The sequence below is a fragment of the Neohortaea acidophila genome, assembly GCF_010093505.1.
Source record: "Neohortaea acidophila strain CBS 113389 unplaced genomic scaffold BDY17scaffold_7, whole genome shotgun sequence".
NCBI lineage: Eukaryota > Fungi > Ascomycota > Dothideomycetes > Mycosphaerellales > Teratosphaeriaceae > Neohortaea > Neohortaea acidophila.
Window position 1 is genome coordinate 999,255 of NW_022985516.1, and position 19,849 is coordinate 1,019,103.

Consider the following 19,849-nt stretch of genomic DNA (forward strand, 5'->3'; position numbering starts at 1 on the left):
CCATTCAGCTGTACGACTGAAAAGGCGTGAGACTGTAGTCTCGCATGCCGCGCTCAAAGGAATCCGCGTACTGGAAGTCCGGCAGATCCTGACACCACGGCTCATCGCATGCCGTCGCTTCCGGAGCGTTCGCATCATCTCCGACGCGGCCCACGATGACATTTTCGTCGGACAAGTCCTCGCCGCGCTTGCTGCGCTCCGTGTACTCGCTGACGGTCAGCGGGAAGAAGTTGACGTCGAACTCCTCGCTGTCCTCCGCGATGCGATCGTTAATGCACCCCGTGCGGTACAAGGTGACGTCCCCAAACGCCCGGCCACGGTGCTGCTGGCTGATGTGGCGAAGGTAGGCGTCCGTGCCCTCGATGACGGGCGCATCGACGCCGGCAAAGACGCAGAAGAGGCAGCTGTAGCGGTACTTCTGGTCTTTGACTTTGGTCTGCAAGACGTGGCTTTTGGCGAGGAAGGCCCAGCGGATCTTCAGGCCGAGGTCGTTGAGCGTCCACACGCGATCCCAGATGGTGTTGAGGTCCATGTGCGTGGCGAAGGCGCATTTGGAGTTGGAGCAGGTGAGGAAGTAGGAGGTGCGGTGCGAGCGGCCTTCGGGGAACTCTTTTGCCTTGTGCATGGCTAGTCGATCGCCGGACTGCAGGCGTGCGGCGCCTTTGCAGAAGCCTAGGTAGTTGTTGGCCGGGTTGGGAGGCACGGTGACGGTCGCGCCAGAGTTCCGGGGGTTTGCGACGACAGCACCGCGTTGGAGCACGGATGCGGAGCGGGTCAGTTGCGGAGAGGTGCCAGAAGAGGCGACGGAAGTGCTGAAAGCAGGGAATGGCACCGTCTCATCGCTAACCCTCGATTGTGAAGATGCGCGGGCCCGGGCTTCGCTGGCGTTTTCGTCGCCCTCGTCGTTGGACGCTTTTCGGTCCTTGGATAGAAGCGAGAAGGGATTGTTCGTAGACCTTCGAAGGAGATTCTGCCGAGAGTCGCCGCCGGCGTTACTGCTGCGCAACGTATTGCTCCGCAGCATGCTGATCAGAGAGGTGCCATGAGGTCGTCGCAGCCCGTCCGTGGTCTGCCCATTCTCCGCGCCACCCGTAGTGCTGACGCCGTCTGAAAGGTTGCCATTCGCGGGGGGATCTCCCAGCTGCAGCTGAGACGTAGTACTGGTCGTCGACCCCGTGCGAGCCCCATCACTCCCCGAACCCATCTCGCGCAGGCGCATCTTAAGCCCCAGCAAAGCCAACATGGTCCGATCTCTCGCCAGCTCCACGGCATCGACAAGAGCAGCGACGGTGCGCACCGAGCCCTCGCCAGCCCCGTCAATCGCACTCTGCAACCTCTCCAGCACGTCCGTCTGAACGAGCATAGCGATCTGCTGTAATTCCAGAATGGCCGCGTCATCGCCCACAGCGAACGACTGGCCCAGCCGTGCAATGGCTCGCTTCCTCTCCGCCTCGAGTTCGTGCGGCACTTCCTCCGTCGCTTCCTCGAGCGCTTTCCATTCTGCTACGCCGCCGCCACCGCTTCTGGTTTTAAGGGCCTGCAATTGCGAGGACGCATCGCGGAAGGCGAGCGTGATGTTGAAGATGCATGACTTTGCGGCAGATTAGCAGATGTACGCGCCACTTGTATCCCAGCACAACTCACCTCCACACTCAGCACGTCGTCTCGATCAGTCGTCATATCGGCGTCGTGGCAATCCGCCTAGCACGCCCGAGCCATTCAATAAAGGGGGGGGCGTGGGAAGACGTCTCGCCTCGCATACACAACACACTCAAGTCGACAAGGAAATCTCAACGAGACATACGCTGCCTACTCCCTGGAGCAAGATATGTAGGTGGTTTGTAAGGCAGGAAGACACTGAGGCCGAGTTTCTCGAAAGATCTGCGCATCGCCACGCACAACGCATGCGCTTCCGCCATGTGGAAATGTTTCCACGCACGTCCCACGCGTGACCCGTCGAGCCCGTCCAACCCCAAGCCGTGCCGTGCAACCTTAATAAAAACCGGGCAAAGCTGACGTAGATGCTCCTATCACCTCGCGCTCATGCCTCTTTTCGATATATCCCGTGGATTGCATGTGATTGTCTAAGCTTGCGATTGGTGTGCCTACTTGGAAGGTCGTGACGATGGTGACGAGCTGCCTATTGCTCGATTCTTGTTCGTCATCAATTAACAACGCCCGAGGGTGAATGGCGGGGATTCGTCCGTGGTGGCTTCCGCCGCGTGCCATTGGCTTGTTGCGGCGTGCTGCAGACGCCCGCCAACTGCAGGCGTGGTAGGCACATCTTCGTACGTAACCGCATGCGAGATGCCGCAAGTGGCTACCGAGTACAATGAAGCGTGGTTTCGGTGCAATGATTTGGATCGTGTTGGTATACTAATCTTGCCCAACGCAAGACACACCCACGATCCCTCGCAGCCATCCCTACCGAGTCCATGCTACACTTGCAAAACACCCTAGCCCAACCCCGCACCCTTCATGCCCCTCCGGAACGCCAGACACCACCCGTCAGTCATATGACCATGAAGAAGACGCTTAAGCATCCGACTTCCTCTTCTTCTTCGACGGCTTGGCCTGCTCCGCCGGCACCTCGCCCGCCGCCAGCGTCTCCGACTTCCTCTTCTCCTTCTTGTCCTTCTTCAGCTTCTTCTCCACCACTTCCTCCTCCTCGGCAGGCGCCGCTGCAGCAGCCTCCTTTCGCCGCTTCTTCTCCGCCTTGCGCGCGGCCTTCGAGTCGGCATCATCGCCCATCTCGATGTCCTCGCCGCTGCGCTTCGCCTTCTTTTTCTTGTCGCGGAGCGCCTTCTCCGTGGCTTGGTCCGTGACGCCAGGCGCATCGATTTCTTCGTCTGCGCCTGTGCGAGTGGGGTCGTCCACGTTGATTGCTGCAAGAGAAGCTTCCATCGCTGCTTTCTGTATCGGCGGCGGTTAGCGACGTAGTCATTGCAAAGTAGAATAAAAATCAACTCACCATCGCAACCTCATTCTTCGTGGGATTCACACCCTCCGCGTAGAACCGCAGTCGCTCGTCGACCTGCGCACGCAACGCCTCTCCAAATGTGCGGCTAGGCTGCATGCTGAAATTGTCGATACGGGAGGCAATGGACGTCTTGTTGGCCAAGAAGCGCGAGATGCGCCCTTTGTTCTTCAGCGCCGCCTTGCCGATGAAGGAGGAGTGGTAGATCAGGCCATACTTGGGCGTGTTGCCCTTCGTCTTGAGTGCGCGGAACAGCGCCTTCTCCGCGCCGAGAATCTGCACTGTGGAGGCAGGGTACTTGGCGAGGTTGGTGAGGGAGCCAGCGTGAGAGATGAGTCTGGCGCCGACGGTCTCGCCGATGAGGGCGGCAAGGTTGGGCGCTACGATGCCCATCTTCGCCGTCAGGTAGTTGCCCAGAGAGCGACGGTATTTGGCCAGGTCGGCGGTGCGTTTGGCGAAGAGCATGACGTTCTGCATGTCTTCTTCCGAAATCTCTTGACCCATTGACACTTTGGCGGCCTCGATGATGGCGCGCGCAATGCTGGCATCATCATCGACGAGCGCTGCCAGTTCGTGCAGGCTGTCCTCGGAGAGAGAGGTCTTGTGGCCGATGAAGAGGGCACATTGCGCATATTTCTGGTTGTCGCTGACGATGCGTACGAGTTCGGGAAAGTGCCAGCCATACCACTCACGCACGCGCATGGAAAAGGTGTTGACGGCCTTGTCGAGGTGGTCAATGGTAGCAATGGCCTGGATGATGTGGTTGTCGTTCTTCTGCACCGAGAACTTGACCTTGGCACGGCTGTACGCGTGACCGAGACCGAGCTGCGCACGGCTGATGTCGCCAGTCTGCAGGTTCTTGAGGAGCTTCTCGGCATGCAAGCGGAGGCCACGGAGCAGGTCACCGGCGAGCTCGCTGGTGTCTGCAGTCTCGCACTCCACGCCAGGGAATTCGGCCTTGATGCTGCCCGCCAGCCCGCGATCGCCCACACCAAGCGTGATCTTCTTTTCCTTCTTCTTTCCCGTCTTGGGCAGGTTGGACTCGAGCACGGTGCGGAGGTAGTCGCTCATGATGCCCTCGGAGACTTCATTGGCGTTCTCCAGCGCCTGGGCGGCGCCTTGGAAGGGTGCAAAGGAGACGAGCTGCACCATCTTCCCGAAACGGGCGAGGTCGGTGTGGGCATCTTGCACCTCTTTCTGCCGCGCGCCGACCGTGTCACTCTGCAGCTTGACGGCGAAGACGGCGTAGCCCACCGAGGACTCGTGGAGGAGGTAATCGATTCCTGACATTTTTTCTGGGGTAGAGGATGTGGTGAGCAGTGAAGAAGAGGTGCACGCTCCTCTGTGGGAGACTGGTATTGAGAGAGACTCTGTGTCTCGGTGAGGATGTTAGCGATGACCGAGCAGATCAACGACTGCAGTGCATAGTGCGGGTGGTGGTGGTGATGCTGGTGCCGTTTGAACCTTCCATCAATCAATCCTGCAGCAAAAGAATTTGAGGTCGGCAGTCGGCGACTGTGGGAGCTTGGACCTCTTTTCCTGCTTACGTAAAATTGTACGTGGGCGAGCAATGAAATTTTGAGGGCGACGACGCGAAACACGCGACGAAGCAGACCCGTGGAATCGAGACGCTTTGCTGCCACTGAAACCCACGTGGAAACGCAGACCAACAAGATGTCCGCCGCACAATTACTCAATCCGAAGGCGGAGAGCAGAAGACGAGGAGAGGCGCTGCGAGTGAACATCTCCGCCGGCGAGGGCCTGCAAGATGTCCTCGCATCCAACTTGGGCCCAACGGGCACGCTGAAGATGCTGGTCGACGGAGCGGGTGCCATCAAACTCACCAAAGATGGCAGTGTGTTGTTGAAGGAGATGCAAATTCAAAATCCCACGGCCGTCATGATTGCGAGAGCAGCAACCGCCCAAGACGAGATCACGGGAGATGGGACAACCTCTGTCGTCTTGATGGTGGGCGAACTGTTGAAACAAGCAGACCGCTACATCTCCGAAGGCCTGCATCCGCGTGTCATCACCGATGGTTATGAGCTGGCGAAGAACGAATCTCTGCGCTTCCTCGATCAATTCAAATTGCAGAAAGAGGTGGATCGGGAACTCCTCCTCTCCGTCGCCAGAACGTCACTGTCCACCAAGATCAACCCCAACCTCGCCGAACAACTCACTCCCTCGATCGTCGACGCCGTCCTCACCATCTACCAACCCCCTGCCATCCCCGACCTCCACATGATTGAGATTATGACCATGCAACACCGAACAGCCGCAGACACCCAACTGATCAAGGGCCTTGCTCTCGACCACGGCGCCCGACACCCTGACATGCCCAAGGAGCTCAAGAACGCGTATATCCTGACCCTTAACGTCAGCCTGGAATACGAAAAGAGCGAGATCAATTCCGGTTTCTACTACTCCTCCGCGTCGCAGCGAGAAAAGCTCGTCGAGAGCGAACGCCGCTTCGTCGACGAAAAGCTCCGCAAGATCGTCGAGCTCAAGAAAGAGGTCTGCGGGACAGACGGGAAGAAGAGCTTCGTCATCGTAAACCAAAAAGGCATCGACCCCCTCTCCCTCGACGTGCTGGTGAAGAACGGCATCTTCGCCCTGCGCCGAGCAAAGCGAAGAAACATGGAGCGTCTCCAACTCATGTGTGGCGGCACGGCGCAAAACAGTGTCGAAGATCTCACGCCCGATGTCCTCGGCTGGGCCGGCCACGTCTACGAGCACCAGCTCGGCGAGGAGAAGTACACCTTCATTGAAGAGGTGAAGGACCCCAAGTCCGTCACGCTGCTCATCAAGGGCCCGAACGCACACACCATCACGCAGATCAAGGATGCCGTGCGCGACGGTCTGCGCTCCGTGTACAACATGATAGTCGACAAGTGCGTCGTGCCAGGCGGCGGCGCCTTCCAAATCGCTTGCGCCGCGCGCCTGAAATCCGACGATTTCAGCAAGCAGGTCAAGGGCAAAGCGAAATGGGGCGTCCTCGCCTTCGCAGACGCCCTGCTCATCATCCCGAAAACACTAGCCGCAAACTCGGGCCACGACATCCAAGATTGCCGTAAGTTTCACCTCACCTTCCCCGTAAACCCAGTCCCCACTGACCATCTTCCCAGTCGCCAACCTTCAAGACGAGCACGCCGAAGGCAACGTCGCCGGCCTCGACCTGACACTCGGCGAAGCCATGGACCCCGTGCAGACGGGCGTGTACGACAGTTTCCGCGTGCTGCGCAACGGCGTTGCGAGCGCGACGGGCATCGCGTCGAATCTGCTGCTGTGCGATGAGATGTTGAAAGCGCGACAGATGGGCAAATCGGGGCCGCCGGGCGGGGCGCCGGATGAGGGGGAGTGAGGGGGCTGTGAAGGTGAAGTGGTATGAGCGGTGCTGCTATAGACGAGGCGGGATGTGCGAAGGGGACTAGAGAGTCGACGGGAACGCGTGTACGTCTGAAAGCAATCAGACTACTCGTCCTCTAGACTCTGTCGGATACGCCATGCCATCACCTCCTCTCCTGTGAATTACGGATGGAAACGCGACTACGCAGACAAAAGCTCAATCCGCTCAACGACAGCCGTTTCAATCTCATCATGAAAGATTCATTCAACCGCTATCTATAGATCTCCGCTCCACCCTCACGGAACCCCCAAGCCCACAATCTCCCCTTGCTCGTTCGTCACCGTCCCGCCCAGGCTATAGCTCGCCCGGTACCGCATCTTGACACTCATGCCCTTCCCCCTCTCCACGCCTTCCAAGCGGATCGTCTGCGTAATGCCATTTTGCTGATTGGGGCCGAGGACACGGCCAGATTGGGGTTGGAGATGGAGTGTGTAGCCCTATCAATTCAATCAGCACCAAGAATTGCAAAATCAAAGGAAGGATGAGGCAACATACCTTAGTAACAGCAAGCTGAAACGTCAAGCCCTCAATCGCCGAAGCAGTAGCGTTCGAAATGCGACTGCGCATCTCCAGCTCCGACTCGCTGAGGCGCGTGACGGTGAACACGGTCCGAATGCTGGAGTTCATGACGACAATCTCGGCCGGTTGGTCTGGCAAGGCGGAGCTGAATGTCCATTCGTCGTCGTCTGCTTTCTTCTCCGCTGGCGCTGCGGGGGCGCGCTGCGCGGATACGGTTGGAGGCACCTGGCCGTTGCCCATGCCTAGGAGGTCAAAGGTTGATGCGCGCTCTACGCGCGGAGGGGTGGGCCATTTGGTGAGGGGAGTCGGGGTGGCGGATTTGTCGGGGAGGACGCTCTGCTGGAAGTTGGCTGGGGACGCTTGGCGGGGAGGAGTGGCGGAGGAGAGGGATGCGAACGGGTCGGACTTTTTGCCTTGCTGATGCCGCTGGGCGAGTAGTGATGCGGGCGGAACGGGTGTTGTTGAAGTGGAAGCAGACTGCGAGGTCGAGCCGATGAGATCGCCGCTTGGCGGCTTCGATGCTTGCGGGATGGACGGCGATTGCTGTTGCATCACTTGCGGAGAGGCGAAGATCGGGTTCGCGGGAGCGGCAGGGCGTTGTGTTTGGGAGAACTGCGCCATGATGTCCGCGGTGCTCTTTGGTGCTACGCCGTTGGAGGGACCGCTGCTGCTTCCCAGCGATATGCCGCCGCCCTGGCCGTAGTTGCCATCGCCCATGTTCAGGCCTAGTAGATCGTCCTCTAGCGCGCTGCCCTTTGGCTTCTGTTGCTCGGATGTTGCGCTCTGGGTGGGAGTGAGAGCAACATCGTCGGGTCCTCCGAAGTCAATCAAGGAGAGCTCGTTCCCGGGACCCGTCTTCACTCCCGCACCACTGACACCAAGTGTGCCCTTGGGGATGGCGTTCGCCCCCTCAATGTCGCCCTTCTTGAAGAGCTTGTACCTCTCCACGGTCCGGTGTATGCTGTCGTTGATTTCGAACAGCTTCGCAACAGCCTCCGTGTCTTCACTCTCCTCCTCACACATCCTTTGAATCTTAGGGTGCGCAGAGGCCAGAGCGCTGGCCAATTCCTCGTACACATCGCCCTCCTTGATCTCATCCCCAGCCTGGTAACCCTGAAGCATCTCCTCCAGCAGCTTAGCTTTCTGCTGAATACGGCCGACTTCCTCCGCCGCCTTCGCGCGATAATCAGTCTTGTGTCTCGTGTCGTAGCCAGCCATGACCTTCATCAGTTTGTTGGCCTCCTGCAAGTCATGCGGCGTGCCCCTCCGTATCAGCTCCTGCAACTTGGCGCTCTGCGCCGCCCGCTCCTCCGCCTCCATCTCTTCCGCACTCTGCAGCCCATCACTCGAATTCAGCACCGCCGCATCCTCCCTCTTGATCTCCGGAAACGTATAACCCTTGTAGGACAGCAAACGATGCATATCCCGGATAAAGCCGAGATCCTCCTTGTACTTGCTGGTCTCGCAGATCGTCCGCCGCCACTCCTCAATGCACTCCAGAATGCGATTCTGCACCCGCGTCGTGCGCAACGGCGGCCGCTCCGGGAACCGACGCACCAGCTCATTGAGGAACTCCTTGGTGGAGATTTGCAGCTGGAAAGGGTAGCCGCAGTTCTTGACGCAAATGTCCAGCAGGCCCAGCGCGAGCAGGCTGACGTTGGGGTTGCGGTGGTTGATGTAGCCGACGATGGAGATGGCGGCCTCGCGCGGGGCGTTGCCCTTTTTGGCATTGATCAGGTCTGCTATCTCGAGGCAGAGGGCGAGGTTGGGCTCGAAGTTCTCGGGCGAGCAGGCATTTTGGATGTAGCGTTGGAGAGGCGTGGCCGCGGGCTCGGTGGGATAGGCGAAGCGGTCTCGCGCGGCGTAGCGCGCCGATGCGGCCTCCATGCTGGAGGAGGCGGTGGGGTTTAGGCAGATGGGGATGGAGGGCGGGTGTGATGACCCCTGCCGGGAGACAAGCTGGCGACAAGGCACTTGCAAGGAAGGGCTGGATGATACAGCAGCCGATTGCCACACAAATACAATACGGGGACCCAGCTGCCCGCGGGAGGTTGGGGAGAGATTCAATGCTTCAGCGAGGAGCAGCGGACGTCGGTGGGATGTCGCAGGCCGTGGCTTTAAGCTCTCGGCCCTTTCCGACGCACGTCCACGCCATACATATGCCGTGTAATGTACAGTTATGCAAGTAGGTAAGCAAATGCAAGTACTAAGCACCTTGAAAGAACGTCAACGCTGCTGAATCCCATATAAACTACAGATCTACATCTATCACAGACGTATGAGATCCTCTATCATCGAACAATCGTAACCGTAAAGACACATCACTGAATCCGCCAGTTCGTAAACTCCGTCGAATCGACGCGGAACATCTTGCCGCTGTCCACATCGTTCCGATTCTCCTTTTCGTCCTCCCAGTTCTCGCCGACCTGTCCCTTGACCAGAGTCGCCTTGACCGTCTGCTCAACCGCCTCTGTCTCCGGCTTCCAAGGCTGCACACCAAACTGCAGGCCTATCGAGATGAGCTGAGCGAGCCAGATCGCCTGTCGGAAAAGCAGCTGGTCGCCTTCAAACGATCGATCGACGATATCGTGACATTTCTTCCAGTCCACGAAGCCCAACTGGTCAATGTGTTCGCGAGAAATCAGGGAAGTCAGCTTTCGGTAGAGTGGGCCGTCCTTCTTCCATCGGAACGGAGCGCGGAACGCGTGCTTGCGTCGAGCGTACACCTCCTCGGTGACGTACGGCTTGACTGCCTCGCGGAAGATCCACTTCTCGATCGGCGCATCCTCGCCCTTTAAGTGGACCAGCACGTCGACGGGGAGGCTTGATGCGAACTCGGAGACGATGTGGTCGAGGAAAGGCGGTCTGCTTTCAACCGAGTGCGCCATTTCTGCACCATCACTGATCGCGGCAATGACCATGTTTGGCAACACCGTCCTGCTCCATGCAAGAAGAGCGCGATGTAGGGGATGGTAAGTCGCCATCTCCTCCACTTCGGTCTTTGAGAACAATTCCAGAATCGCCTGGAAGGGATCGCTCATGTTCATCACTTCGTCCTTCAACCAGACGTCATATCGGGGAATGCCCAGGTTGCAAAAGGCAGGCGGGAGGCCGAGGGCGCGGGCTGCTGGATTGTTGTCGTGTTGAGGCGCGTCCTCCACGCCGAACCATTGCAGATTCTTCGCGTATCGTTCCTTCAGTTCTTTCCGTACCTCGGTGCTTGCGCTTGACAGTTCAGGAGCGCGCACCTTGTCGTCGTCTTCCAGTCTGGCGGAGACGAAGAAGGGGTAGCCGGCGAACAACTCGTCTGATCCATCGCCGTTGAGGACGACTTTGAAGCGCCGTCCGTTGATGTGTCGACTCAGAGCCTTCTTTGCGATATGTTGCAGATCCCACATCAGAGTCTCGCCCTTCCAACACGCCTCGTCGAAATCGTTTGCGAGTATCTCCTCGGACACGACCACTCTCTCGATTGGAAGACCCAGGTGTTCGGCGGTTCGTTGTGCAATGAACGATTCGTCCAGCTCGTCGTCTCCCGGGAAGCCAATGGTGAAACAGATGGGCAACTCCTTTTGCTCCTTTCCACTGGCTTCAGCCCGTTCCCGAGTATAAGCGGCAACCATTCCAGCTACCGCGCTGCTATCCACACCACCGCTGAGCAAAATTCCGACTGGCACATCCGTTGAGTCCAGTCGAATCCGTATCGACTCGAGGAGATGCGCACGAAGCTGCTCAATCAGCTGCTCGGCCGGTCGGTCGTCACGTCCACCCTCGTTGGCTGCGAATTTGTGTTGGAAGTATGGTTCGAATTTGAGGGGCTCTGTCTGGCCACGGTGGACGACAAGGACATGACCGGGGGGGAACTTCCGGATGCCCTCGAAGAATGTCCGGTTCCCGTAGTGCCCGCCACCTTGTGCAAGGCAGATGGGATCCCACCGTAAGGGTTGGCGCTGATCCAGCAGCTCGGCAACTCCTTTGGCCTGGGTAGCGATCAGGAGCCGTCCATCAAAGACACCGTAGTGCAACGGCTTCACCCCGAATCTGTCCCGCGCCGCGACGATTCTCTGCGCCTTGCCGTCGTAGAGGACGAGTGCGAATTCACCGCGAAGGTGCTTGACGAACCCTACGCCGTACTTCCGGTAGAGTGCAATGGCCATTTCCGAATCCGATGTCGACTGGAAGTTGTAGTCTTTGGCGAGTTCCTCTGGTAGACTCGGGTCGTAGTAGAGCTCACCGTTGACCACGACATGGATGTCGTCGCCCATTGCGCTGTGGAGGGGTTGGTTTCCATTGGAACTCAAGTCTCGGGTCGCGAGGCGCACATGTGCAATTCCAATGCCGTTGTCGGGGGAGATCCAAACACCCTTGGCGTCCGGGCCTCGATGTCGCATTGACTCGACACTGCTGTGAAGTTGAGCAGCGAGTCGTGACTGCTGTTCCTCATGCTGGCCGTTCTTCTTGCCCTGGTCGGGCCTCCTGAGATGGAAGCACACGCTTAAGCCACACATGATGACGAAGGTTGTAGTCGAAATCGAGGCAGCTCTCTACGCATGCAAACAGTGATTGGCAGGTACCTCGATAATGCCGGCATGATTGGGACATCATCGTCTTATGTACTCCTCGCGGCAATCGCAGGAGATTACGTGCGGACCGTGACAAGGGAAAAAAGGATCGACCTGGAACCTCGTCGAGATTGAAGGTGGCATTGGCCCGCCGGCCAGGAACTGATGTAAGTCTGCAGTAGCATGTCGCCACTCGCATTTCGTTGGCACAACGTGTGCTGCAGCACGCCGCCTTCGCTGCATTAGCGCGTCATCTCCCGTCCAACGTCTCTGCCGCCCACCCGGTTCCAGTCGCATGCCCGTGACGTGCATATGTACGGCCGCTTCCTTCCCGGGCGCAAGCAATCAGACATGCCGATCTAGACCGCGGCACGAGGTAGATGCCCATCGCCCTGGCGGGTAGTTGCGCAGTAGGGCGGTGGGTAGACTCGACCCCGTGCGCGGGAGTAGGGGTGATTAGGCTCGACGGGCGACAGTAGCTCGCTGGACTTCCGTCACCGCCCTGCCACCTTGCAGCAAGGGTGCATGCTGGGCCATCGTTAGCTTTTCGTTCTAACGAAAGCAACCACGGATCGCGGCCAGAAGCAATACTCCCACGTGCACGCAGCGTGTGTTGTTTGTCAGAGGGCCGCAACTGATGATGATGGAGACAGACGTCGAGTGATGCAAGCGTACAGGAGCAGCCGGAGATTGCGACGTATAGAGGTAGAAGCACTTTCCCGAAGCAGAAAAGAAGGGCAAGCGAAGATGACCTAATCCCGCCCCGCGCGCCCAGAGTCTGGCGCGGGTTCAGCGATCTTCCTTCGGGTTGCATGCTTGGCTCCACTTCACATGTGCCGCTGCCACCCAGCTACCACTCCATCAACCACTCTGGATTCCCCCCCCTACTCCTACATCACAGTACATGAGAGCCACTCAACAACATGCGCATCACGCCACGAGTCCGGGCCCTGCCTTCTGCCATCGGCACGCAATCTGCCGGCCTCAGACCCGCCCCGCCGGCCCTGCTGCCGCCCATTCCCCTCTACCGCCGCATCCTGCGCGGCCACCGCAAGCACCTCCCGACCGAGATGCGCGTGCTGGGCGACGAGTACGTCAAGAGCGAATTCCGCGCCCATCGCAATGTGGAGAATCCGGTGCACATCATCGGCTTCTTGACTGAATGGCAGTCGTATGCGCAGCAAGTGGAGGGCGCGAGCTGGAGGGGCGAGAAGATGGATCGGGGGAAGATTGACAAGATGAGCGGTGAGTGGTCCCCCCCGGGTGAATGTGGATTTTGCGCAAGCAGGTTTTTTTCTTTTTCTCTGGGTCGCTGGGTGGCGAGTTGCATGTGATGGGTTCATGTGCTGAGACGGTTACATCGTGTCACAGACGAACAGCTCGCACAGCTCTACGAACTGATGCGCGCGATCCGCGAGAAGGAATTGGCAGAGAACGATCCAGAATACAGCCCGCCGACGCCCGAGCGCGGATGAGCCGAGTTCTTGCGCCCACGTGGAAGGCCGTCTCGTGGTCGGAATCCTGCATCCAGAATTTGCAGTGGCTAGACATGCACGACATGCATGGCCTCGCTAAGGGAAAGCCGCCCACGGCCATCGCCTTCTCCGAATCGTTGAAGGATTGAGTCCAGCCGCACTCCGCCTGCGAATGCCGGATTCGGTCTGTTGGATGGACGCCTGCGTCACATGATTGACCTGGAATAGTGATCATCGTTGGGGCCGGGAAGCCGTTACGGTGCTTTCGGTGAGTGGCGACAGGCGAGAGATATGTCTTACGTGAGACGACAATGGGCGGATGCGTGTCCTCCTTAATGTACATGTAGAGCTTAAAAGCGCGACATTTTGCGCACTGATGCCTGAGAGGTGTTGCACGTTGCCCGATGTCAGCAAGACAGGTATTCAACCCTGCTCTGAAATACAGGAGAGTGAAACAAATTCCATTCGTGCGCGATCACCACTTTCCTCAATGCCTGTCCTGAGTTGCTCGATGGCGGATCCTTTGTACTAACTTCTCGGATTTGCCTGAATACATTCCTGGGGGCAAGAAGAGTTTCGCCGTAAGGTGCTACGACGACCAAGCGAGAAAGGGAGTTATGAAGTCTCAGCCACGCCAGCCTTGTGACAGTCGCCGGCGTCGGCTACAAGTGTCACGCGCTCCACGATCGATCAGAAGATCCGGGGCTTGTCCGTGTGCGCTCCTGAATCATACCTCTTGTACTACAGGCGCAAAGGTAACACAGGAGGACTCAGACCCAGGAATCGTCCAGAGATAGGGACCGTCCGAGTCACAAATCTGGTTGAGTGGCGTTCCACCAGCATAGTTCAGGCAGTTCAACGCGCATTGGTCGTTTGGCGTTGTAAAAAGCTCACAGGATATCTGCCGACCGCTGCATGGTCGCACAATTGGCAGAGGTCAGCGCACTGCAAAGACGCGGTGCCATCCCTGGGCAAGGGAAACGGGTAGGATTGGGGTGTTTGGGGGCAGACGGGCGGGCAGGGTAGAACTTACACCTCCTGGTTGAGAGCCGGCAAGTCATAGTCGGCGGGAATGGTGGTAAAGTTTTCTCCACCGCAGTTGAGCGCGGTGCCGATGAGAGAACAGGTCGCCGCGCCTGCTTCTGTCTCCGTGAATTCTGCGTTACGAACTGGTGCCAGGTACGAGCCCTGTGCGCTAAAGGATACGGTGTAGACAATGCTGGTGGAGTAAGTGAAGGTTTGAGGGTCTGGCGGCGGAGTTGTGGTCGCGTAGAGCTTGAAGCCGGATGGTGGGATAAGGACGGTCGTTATCGGAGTGGATGTGACAGTCGCGGTCGACTAGGCTCACATCAGCAACAGTGCACTTGCCTTGCCAAATCCGAGGGCGCCAATGCGGACTCACGCTGACAACGGTTGTGGAGGTGGAGGTGGTGGCTGCTCCGACAACTACGGTCGAGCGGGTGATGGAAAGACAGCTGCAAGCAGACGAGAGGATGGCGGATGCTGTCCACTGGGCCAAGACTTGCGGCTTAGACACGCTTCTCTTTGCCCTGCGACCGGCCACGCCGGCACCGGTGCAGGTGGGAGACACAGTGACAGTGGAAGTGGTGGAAGCGGTGGAGGTGATGGTGGCGGCGTAGCTTATTATGGTCTTAAGGCTGGGCAACGGCGTAGCGTGTCAGCAGAGGTATATACCTGGGCAAATGGCAAGGGCAAGAAAGAGAACGCTAGCTCACGTGGAGTATGTGTGTGTCTGATGGGTGACTGTCGTCGGACCCGGCACGTGCAGGTACGAAGAGCAGAAGGAGGAGGCGGGCGATTGCGCGTGAAAGGCAGCGACAGCGCCAGTGACCTCGTGGCAGAAAATGTCCCCTTTTCCACGCAGCCAGTGTGCGGAAGTGGAAGCGACACACAAAAGGAGAGTGAGGTGGGAGGAAAGCATGGCGGCTGGAATCGGGGTGAGCAAGGCCGTGGAGTAGGAAGAGACTGTGTGCTAAAGGCAGGCTCAGATAGGCACGGGCGACTGCCATCCTTTATACTGCCCTCCTTTATCATACTCGCGCCATCTGCGCAGAGCACGAGCTCGAGCATGAATGTTGTTGTAACTAGCAAAAGGACCGCGATCTATGTAGCTGCCAAGACGACTGAATTCGCTTAAATATAATAAAAACGAGGTGAGGCGTTACAAGGCGTCCAATAACCTCCGCTCCCGCCCCGCGGATGCACTACAAGCGTTGTGCTTAGGCTGTCGCTCGCCGCAATCAAAGCAATTCATGCCGATGCCTGCATTGAAGCTTCATTATGTGCCGCACACTACTCTGGAAATCGCGGATATGCGGCCACACCTGGTATGCCCTCAACCATCCAGCTCGTCCATTTTTCCCTGAAATCAACTAACAGATTGATTCAGGATCGAACTCTACAAACCATGTGGCGATGGCATGGACCTCATGACATGTCCAGACTTCACCTCCGAACAGCCGTATGGTCCTGCAGAGATGCCTGAGTGGCGTGGCAGATGGGCACCTGAAGGCGAATGCCCGCGCTGTGACTATGAGACGTATGATATGCGACGCAGACGAATGATGCAGTGGAGAAAGGTCGGATTGAGATGGGGCGTCGGACCAGCTCGCAGTGACGTCCCGGGTATTGATCTTGCGAGTGGATGTGGGTGCTGTTTGATGTGAACAATCGGCATGGACGAGCTCAGTCAAGCCGTCCGTTCGAACGAAAGAAGCTACTTCACCTGCTTCTCATCTAATAATCTAACCACCCCCCATCATTCCTCTGCGCAGTCCCAGTGATGTACGAAGACCCATCCGACAACAGCCACTCCACATGATACGCAATATCCCGCGGCGTCCCCAGCCGTCCAAGAGGCGCAACCCCTTTAAAATCATCAACACGAGCTCCCAGGGCAGCTGCAGCCCTCGCAGCCAAAGGCGTATCAATCACCCCAGGACAAATACAATTGCACCTGATTCCTCTCGGCGCAAGTTCCTTCGCCGCCGATTTCGTCATGCCGATAACCGCATGCTTGCTCGCTCCATACGCCGCGGTTTTCGCCGACCCTTGCAAGCCGTGCACACTCGATGCATTCACGATCGACCCTCCATGTCGCATCTCCGGAATCTGGGCCCGCAGGCAATTCAGCAGACCCTTGACGTTGACCGCATGCACGAAGTCCCAGTCGTCGTCTTCGATCTCCTCGATATTCGCCAGGCCCGATTGCTTACCATAAACTCCAGCGAGATTCACAGCTCCATCAAGTTTCCCGAACTTGTCAACGGTGCGCCGAATCCAGTCCTCGACTTGAGAGCGATTACGGACGTCAACGACGCTGGTGAATATGGCGCCGCCTGCTTTTTCGATTTCTGCTGCGACTTTTTGAAGAGCTTGTTCTTGGATGTCGGCGATGGATACTTTGGCCCCTTGGGATGCGAGGTATCTTGCCGTCTCCCGACCTATGCCTGATGCCGCGCCAGTGAGGACGATGATTTTGCCTGAGACGCTGGGCATCCTAGGCTATCCTGCGTTTCAGAGTCCGGGTAGCGGTCTGCCGACTATAAGAATGGCATCTGCGGTGAGAGTTGATAGTGAAGACCTTACGGTGAAGTAGGATTTCCGGCAGTTTGATCGCCGCGGCTACGTCGCAGCGCGGCAGCCTTATCCGTTTTCCTCTTCGGGCAGGAGCTGACATAATTGCTTACTGCCCTCATACACGTGACTGGAACGGATGCACTGCGAAGAGTACACCTCGATCGATGCAGCGGTAGTTCAGCTGACAGATTGTTGGAGAATCGCTCATTTTCTCGGCCTGAACAGGTCAGCCAATCTAAGTGAGTAAAGGACCAGATTCATAAGTCATGTCATTGCTGGGTCAGGAAAACTACGAGCTATCGGGCGAAATGGTCACTCTCACCAGTGTCCAGCTGCCGAACGTAACAAATTCCCTCCGCATTCTCAAGTCATCTCATGCCCTCATGGTATCCCTTCTTCTTCTCACAGTAATCTCCATATACTTGGTCACACGTCATCTTGGTCGATGATGCCGATACATCAGGGGCGGCCATTTGTTGTCCGGCCAGATTTGAGGCGATGTCGTACCTTACTGCAGCTGACGCATCGTTGTAGCCACAAGTCTTTCGTACGCCCGAATCGACAGCATAGCATGTTGTCCACTTCCTCAAACGGCAAGCTTGGGATAGAGCTTATCGAAGCCGCGAAGCTCTCCACACACCGTGACATGCATCTCCCGAGCCCAGACCATGAATTGCTCCGCAATACCAATCTCCCCCAGCTGAACATACGCGTGCGCAGCAATCACGACGATACCAGTCACGCAGGGATCAAGGCATGCGTTAGTCCGCTGCACGACTAAAGCGCCTTGCTTGACCTCGACGTGGAATCCCGCGTGGCTCATGACCGCCTTTGCAGCATGCACAGTTTCCTTGGCGCACACAAATGTCCTTTGAATACCGCACAGCCAGCTTCCGAGAACGATCATTCCCAGGCGGGGCACATTCTTGTAATTATCGCCGTCGTAGGTCTTTTCCAGATCTCTGTACAACTGCTTCCCGCGATTGATGTGATGCTTGTTTGGCAGACCTGGTCGGTCTAGCTGAGCGGACATGAAGGCGGTGATGTCAGTTATGAGCTTGGTGCGATGCGCGCGCTGCGCATCTGGGGTCTTTGTCTCGGCAACACACGCGATACAATCACATTCAAAGCCCTGAATGTCTTTGAGAATTTTGCGAACGTCATTGTGGTCGATGTCAGTACAGCGATACGGCACCAGGATCTCCTCGTCACGAGCGATGTCGCGGACAGCTCGAACGATCCTCATGTCTCCCATGAAAGAGTGAAAGGCATTGCCGACGCATGCATGGTTGATGTAAGACGACGCAATCCAGATTCCCGCCGAACGCGCCTCTACGTCTGGCGAGCCTGGTGTAACGTAACAGTAGTGGTCGCTCGAACGAACGTTATGGCATTTGAAGCAATTCTGCAGAATGATGGCTCGGACCAGGAATGAATCGACCACTGTTGTATTGTCGACCAACGTTGGTGGACATTTGGGCTGATATCCGCCATCGTCAAGTTCCAGGTAGCGACTCGCCGCCTCGGGATTGCGACGCACCTTGTCGATGGTATCGAACACCAACCCTTCCGCAGCGTCGAAGTATCCACGCTCAGTGTTGATCTCGCCCAGGAGGGAGGCGTTGCACTCTGAAGCAAAACAAGCTTGAAACGCCTTTTCGCACAATATGAGCTCGCCAGCCTTGATGTCCTTGCAGGCAAACAATCCTCTGCCGCGCTTGCCCGCCGACCGAACGGCAACGTTGGAAGTGAAGTCGGCATGGTCCAGTCGATGCGTCTTTGTGGCTGATTGACTCATTTGCTCGAAGTCGTAATCACCACCGCTTTGCTCGTACAAGCGGCGTGAACAGCGGTTGTGCTCTCGCATCGTATCTGGATCGTTTGGAGTGAGCTTCAGAGCGCTCAGAAAGGCCTCATCAGCTTCCTGGTATTTGCGGAGCTCGTACGCGGCTCTCCCGGCACAGTATAAAGCTTTCGAGTCCAGTGAAACCTTTTTCGAATCCGTCATGTCTGTAGACGCGACGATGGATGCCCGAGCGTCGGTCTCGGCTTCTTCGTAGCGCCCGAGATTGAAATTGGCCACGCCACGGTTCCGCAAGAGGATTTGTGTCAGTTCATCCGCCGGTCCGCTGAGCTGCAACGCTTGCGTATACAGGTGCCGAGCAAGGAGATAGTCCTTCCGCCTGAAAGCAGCGTTGCCAGCGACCTTGTATTCAATTGCGGATTTGTCCGGCTCCGTGATCTGAGGCAAGAACTTCTGTGGAAATAGTGCGTCTGTGACTTGCAGCTGCACCAGGTCAGATGGGTGATCGACTCGGATGGCGTACAAGCCATCCTCACTGGCTTCGTAGAAGGGCTCTTTGATGGCGAAGACGCAGTTCCCTGGTAGCACGTGTTTTAGAGTGGCAGTCTTGGGCGTATTGTACACAGCGAGCTGCTCGACATCGCCATTGACGTCCTCCACGATGTTTCGAATGGCCATACAGAGGACAGGATTGCCAAAGGTATGTACGAAGAGAACTCTGCCGCAATGATGGGTCTCGAGTCGAAGATCAGAGATGCTGATTGGTTGCAGAGAAGCCATGGGCGTGGTAGACGGGGGGTACTCATGGTACGAGCGGTATCGTCGAATCTGACTTTCCTAATGAGCCGAATACGAAGCGAGTCAGTAACAAAGAATCAAGGGGAAGCAACGCAGAGGGGTGGGTTATATACTTGTCTCAGTCCGCGGAACACTTGGTGATTCAGCTCCAGATCCAACCTCGTCGGCTTGTTCCTCCGTTTTTGGCCCTTCCTCTTCTCTGCAGCTTCCAGGACCTTTTTGTCATACGCAAGGTTCTCCATGCAATTGGCATAATACTTCGAGGCCATCTTCACGGGCTACAGCTGCTCCGACAGTGGTGCCGGATAGGTTGGAGGAGGGGGGAATCCGAAGCTGCAGGCGTTGGGACGGTAAGGGAATCGGGAAGATGCAGAGGGCCAAGTAACAGGGAGGCTGTGAAGGGGCGTCGCATGTGAGGGGCGGATGTCGTGAAAAGAGCGGAGGTTGCGAAGAGAGCGGAGGTTGTGCAAAGGCAGACGATCTGATCATGCAGATGTCGCTGCAAACTTCACACCTGGTTTTGGTGAATGATTTGGTGAATCTCTGACGTGGCCCCAAACATTGCCCATGAGGCAGCAAAGTGTCGTTTAATGCGTGACAAAAGACTTGGTGGCGAACAAAACGCGCTACGGGCACCTACGTGATTGCACAAACGGACACCGTTTGTCTGTATCAGAAGTGAATGACGTCGCGTCCCACTTACTGTGT

General features: G+C 57.3%; 11 protein-coding genes across 11 annotated transcripts; 3 read left to right on the forward strand and 8 right to left on the reverse strand.

Annotated features, from left to right (window-relative positions):
- Positions 1-4: 4 nt before the first annotated feature.
- BDY17DRAFT_311629 (uncharacterized protein) lies at positions 5-1,680 on the reverse strand (the record flags this gene model as incomplete). Its single annotated transcript, XM_033735556.1, has 2 exons — positions 5-1,591; positions 1,645-1,680. 2 exons carry the CDS (start codon positions 1,678-1,680, stop codon positions 5-7), a joined length of 1,623 nt encoding a protein of 540 aa, XP_033588603.1.
- Positions 1,681-2,057: 377 nt separating this feature from the next.
- Positions 2,058-4,441, reverse strand: BDY17DRAFT_300144 (uncharacterized protein). The gene is made up of 2 exons (XM_033734011.1): positions 2,972-4,441; positions 2,058-2,913 (listed from the first exon to the last, which is right to left on the reverse strand). The coding sequence occupies exons 1-2, from the start codon at positions 4,265-4,267 to the stop codon at positions 2,536-2,538; spliced, it is 1,674 nt and encodes a 557-aa protein (XP_033588604.1). The 5' UTR covers positions 4,268-4,441; the 3' UTR covers positions 2,058-2,535.
- Positions 4,442-4,651: 210 nt separating this feature from the next.
- On the forward strand, positions 4,652-6,338 carry BDY17DRAFT_252482 (t-complex protein 1 subunit zeta; the record flags this gene model as incomplete). The annotated part of the gene is made up of 2 exons (XM_033731261.1): positions 4,652-6,047; positions 6,103-6,338. 2 exons carry the CDS (start codon positions 4,652-4,654, stop codon positions 6,336-6,338), a joined length of 1,632 nt encoding a protein of 543 aa, XP_033588605.1.
- Positions 6,339-6,567: 229 nt separating this feature from the next.
- On the reverse strand, positions 6,568-9,040 carry BDY17DRAFT_300146 (VHS domain-containing protein). The gene is made up of 2 exons (XM_033734012.1): positions 6,879-9,040; positions 6,568-6,820 (listed from the first exon to the last, which is right to left on the reverse strand). The coding sequence occupies exons 1-2, from the start codon at positions 8,787-8,789 to the stop codon at positions 6,620-6,622; spliced, it is 2,112 nt and encodes a 703-aa protein (XP_033588606.1). The 5' UTR covers positions 8,790-9,040; the 3' UTR covers positions 6,568-6,619.
- A 183-nt stretch (positions 9,041-9,223) lies between these two features.
- On the reverse strand, positions 9,224-11,410 carry BDY17DRAFT_311633 (nucleophile aminohydrolase; the record flags this gene model as incomplete). Its single annotated transcript, XM_033735557.1, has 1 exon — positions 9,224-11,410. The coding sequence occupies one exon, from the start codon at positions 11,408-11,410 to the stop codon at positions 9,224-9,226; it is 2,187 nt and encodes a 728-aa protein (XP_033588607.1).
- A 152-nt stretch (positions 11,411-11,562) lies between these two features.
- Positions 11,563-12,553, reverse strand: BDY17DRAFT_176152 (uncharacterized protein). The gene has a single exon (XM_033729857.1). It carries the CDS (start codon positions 12,276-12,278, stop codon positions 11,715-11,717), a length of 564 nt encoding a protein of 187 aa, XP_033588608.1. The 5' UTR covers positions 12,279-12,553; the 3' UTR covers positions 11,563-11,714.
- On the forward strand, positions 12,164-13,327 carry BDY17DRAFT_300151 (uncharacterized protein). Its single transcript, XM_033734013.1, has 2 exons — positions 12,164-12,709; positions 12,836-13,327. The coding sequence occupies exons 1-2, from the start codon at positions 12,388-12,390 to the stop codon at positions 12,937-12,939; spliced, it is 426 nt and encodes a 141-aa protein (XP_033588609.1). The 5' UTR covers positions 12,164-12,387; the 3' UTR covers positions 12,940-13,327.
- BDY17DRAFT_300154 (uncharacterized protein) lies at positions 13,328-15,119 on the reverse strand. Its single transcript, XM_033734014.1, has 4 exons — positions 14,676-15,119; positions 14,342-14,597; positions 13,973-14,277; positions 13,328-13,850 (listed from the first exon to the last, which is right to left on the reverse strand). Exons 1-4 carry the CDS (start codon positions 14,879-14,881, stop codon positions 13,667-13,669), a joined length of 951 nt encoding a protein of 316 aa, XP_033588610.1. The 5' UTR covers positions 14,882-15,119; the 3' UTR covers positions 13,328-13,666.
- A 31-nt stretch (positions 15,120-15,150) lies between these two features.
- On the forward strand, positions 15,151-15,661 carry BDY17DRAFT_176189 (uncharacterized protein). Its single transcript, XM_033729858.1, has 2 exons — positions 15,151-15,287; positions 15,350-15,661. Exons 1-2 carry the CDS (start codon positions 15,241-15,243, stop codon positions 15,624-15,626), a joined length of 324 nt encoding a protein of 107 aa, XP_033588611.1. The 5' UTR covers positions 15,151-15,240; the 3' UTR covers positions 15,627-15,661.
- A 22-nt stretch (positions 15,662-15,683) lies between these two features.
- Positions 15,684-16,754, reverse strand: BDY17DRAFT_300162 (3-alpha--hydroxysteroid dehydrogenase). Its single transcript, XM_033734015.1, has one exon. It carries the CDS (start codon positions 16,456-16,458, stop codon positions 15,697-15,699), a length of 762 nt encoding a protein of 253 aa, XP_033588612.1. The 5' UTR covers positions 16,459-16,754; the 3' UTR covers positions 15,684-15,696.
- Positions 16,755-17,125: 371 nt separating this feature from the next.
- BDY17DRAFT_325539 (uncharacterized protein) lies at positions 17,126-19,410 on the reverse strand (the record flags this gene model as incomplete). Its single annotated transcript, XM_033737375.1, has 2 exons — positions 17,126-19,180; positions 19,255-19,410. The coding sequence occupies 2 exons, from the start codon at positions 19,408-19,410 to the stop codon at positions 17,126-17,128; spliced, it is 2,211 nt and encodes a 736-aa protein (XP_033588613.1).
- Positions 19,411-19,849: the final 439 nt, after the last annotated feature.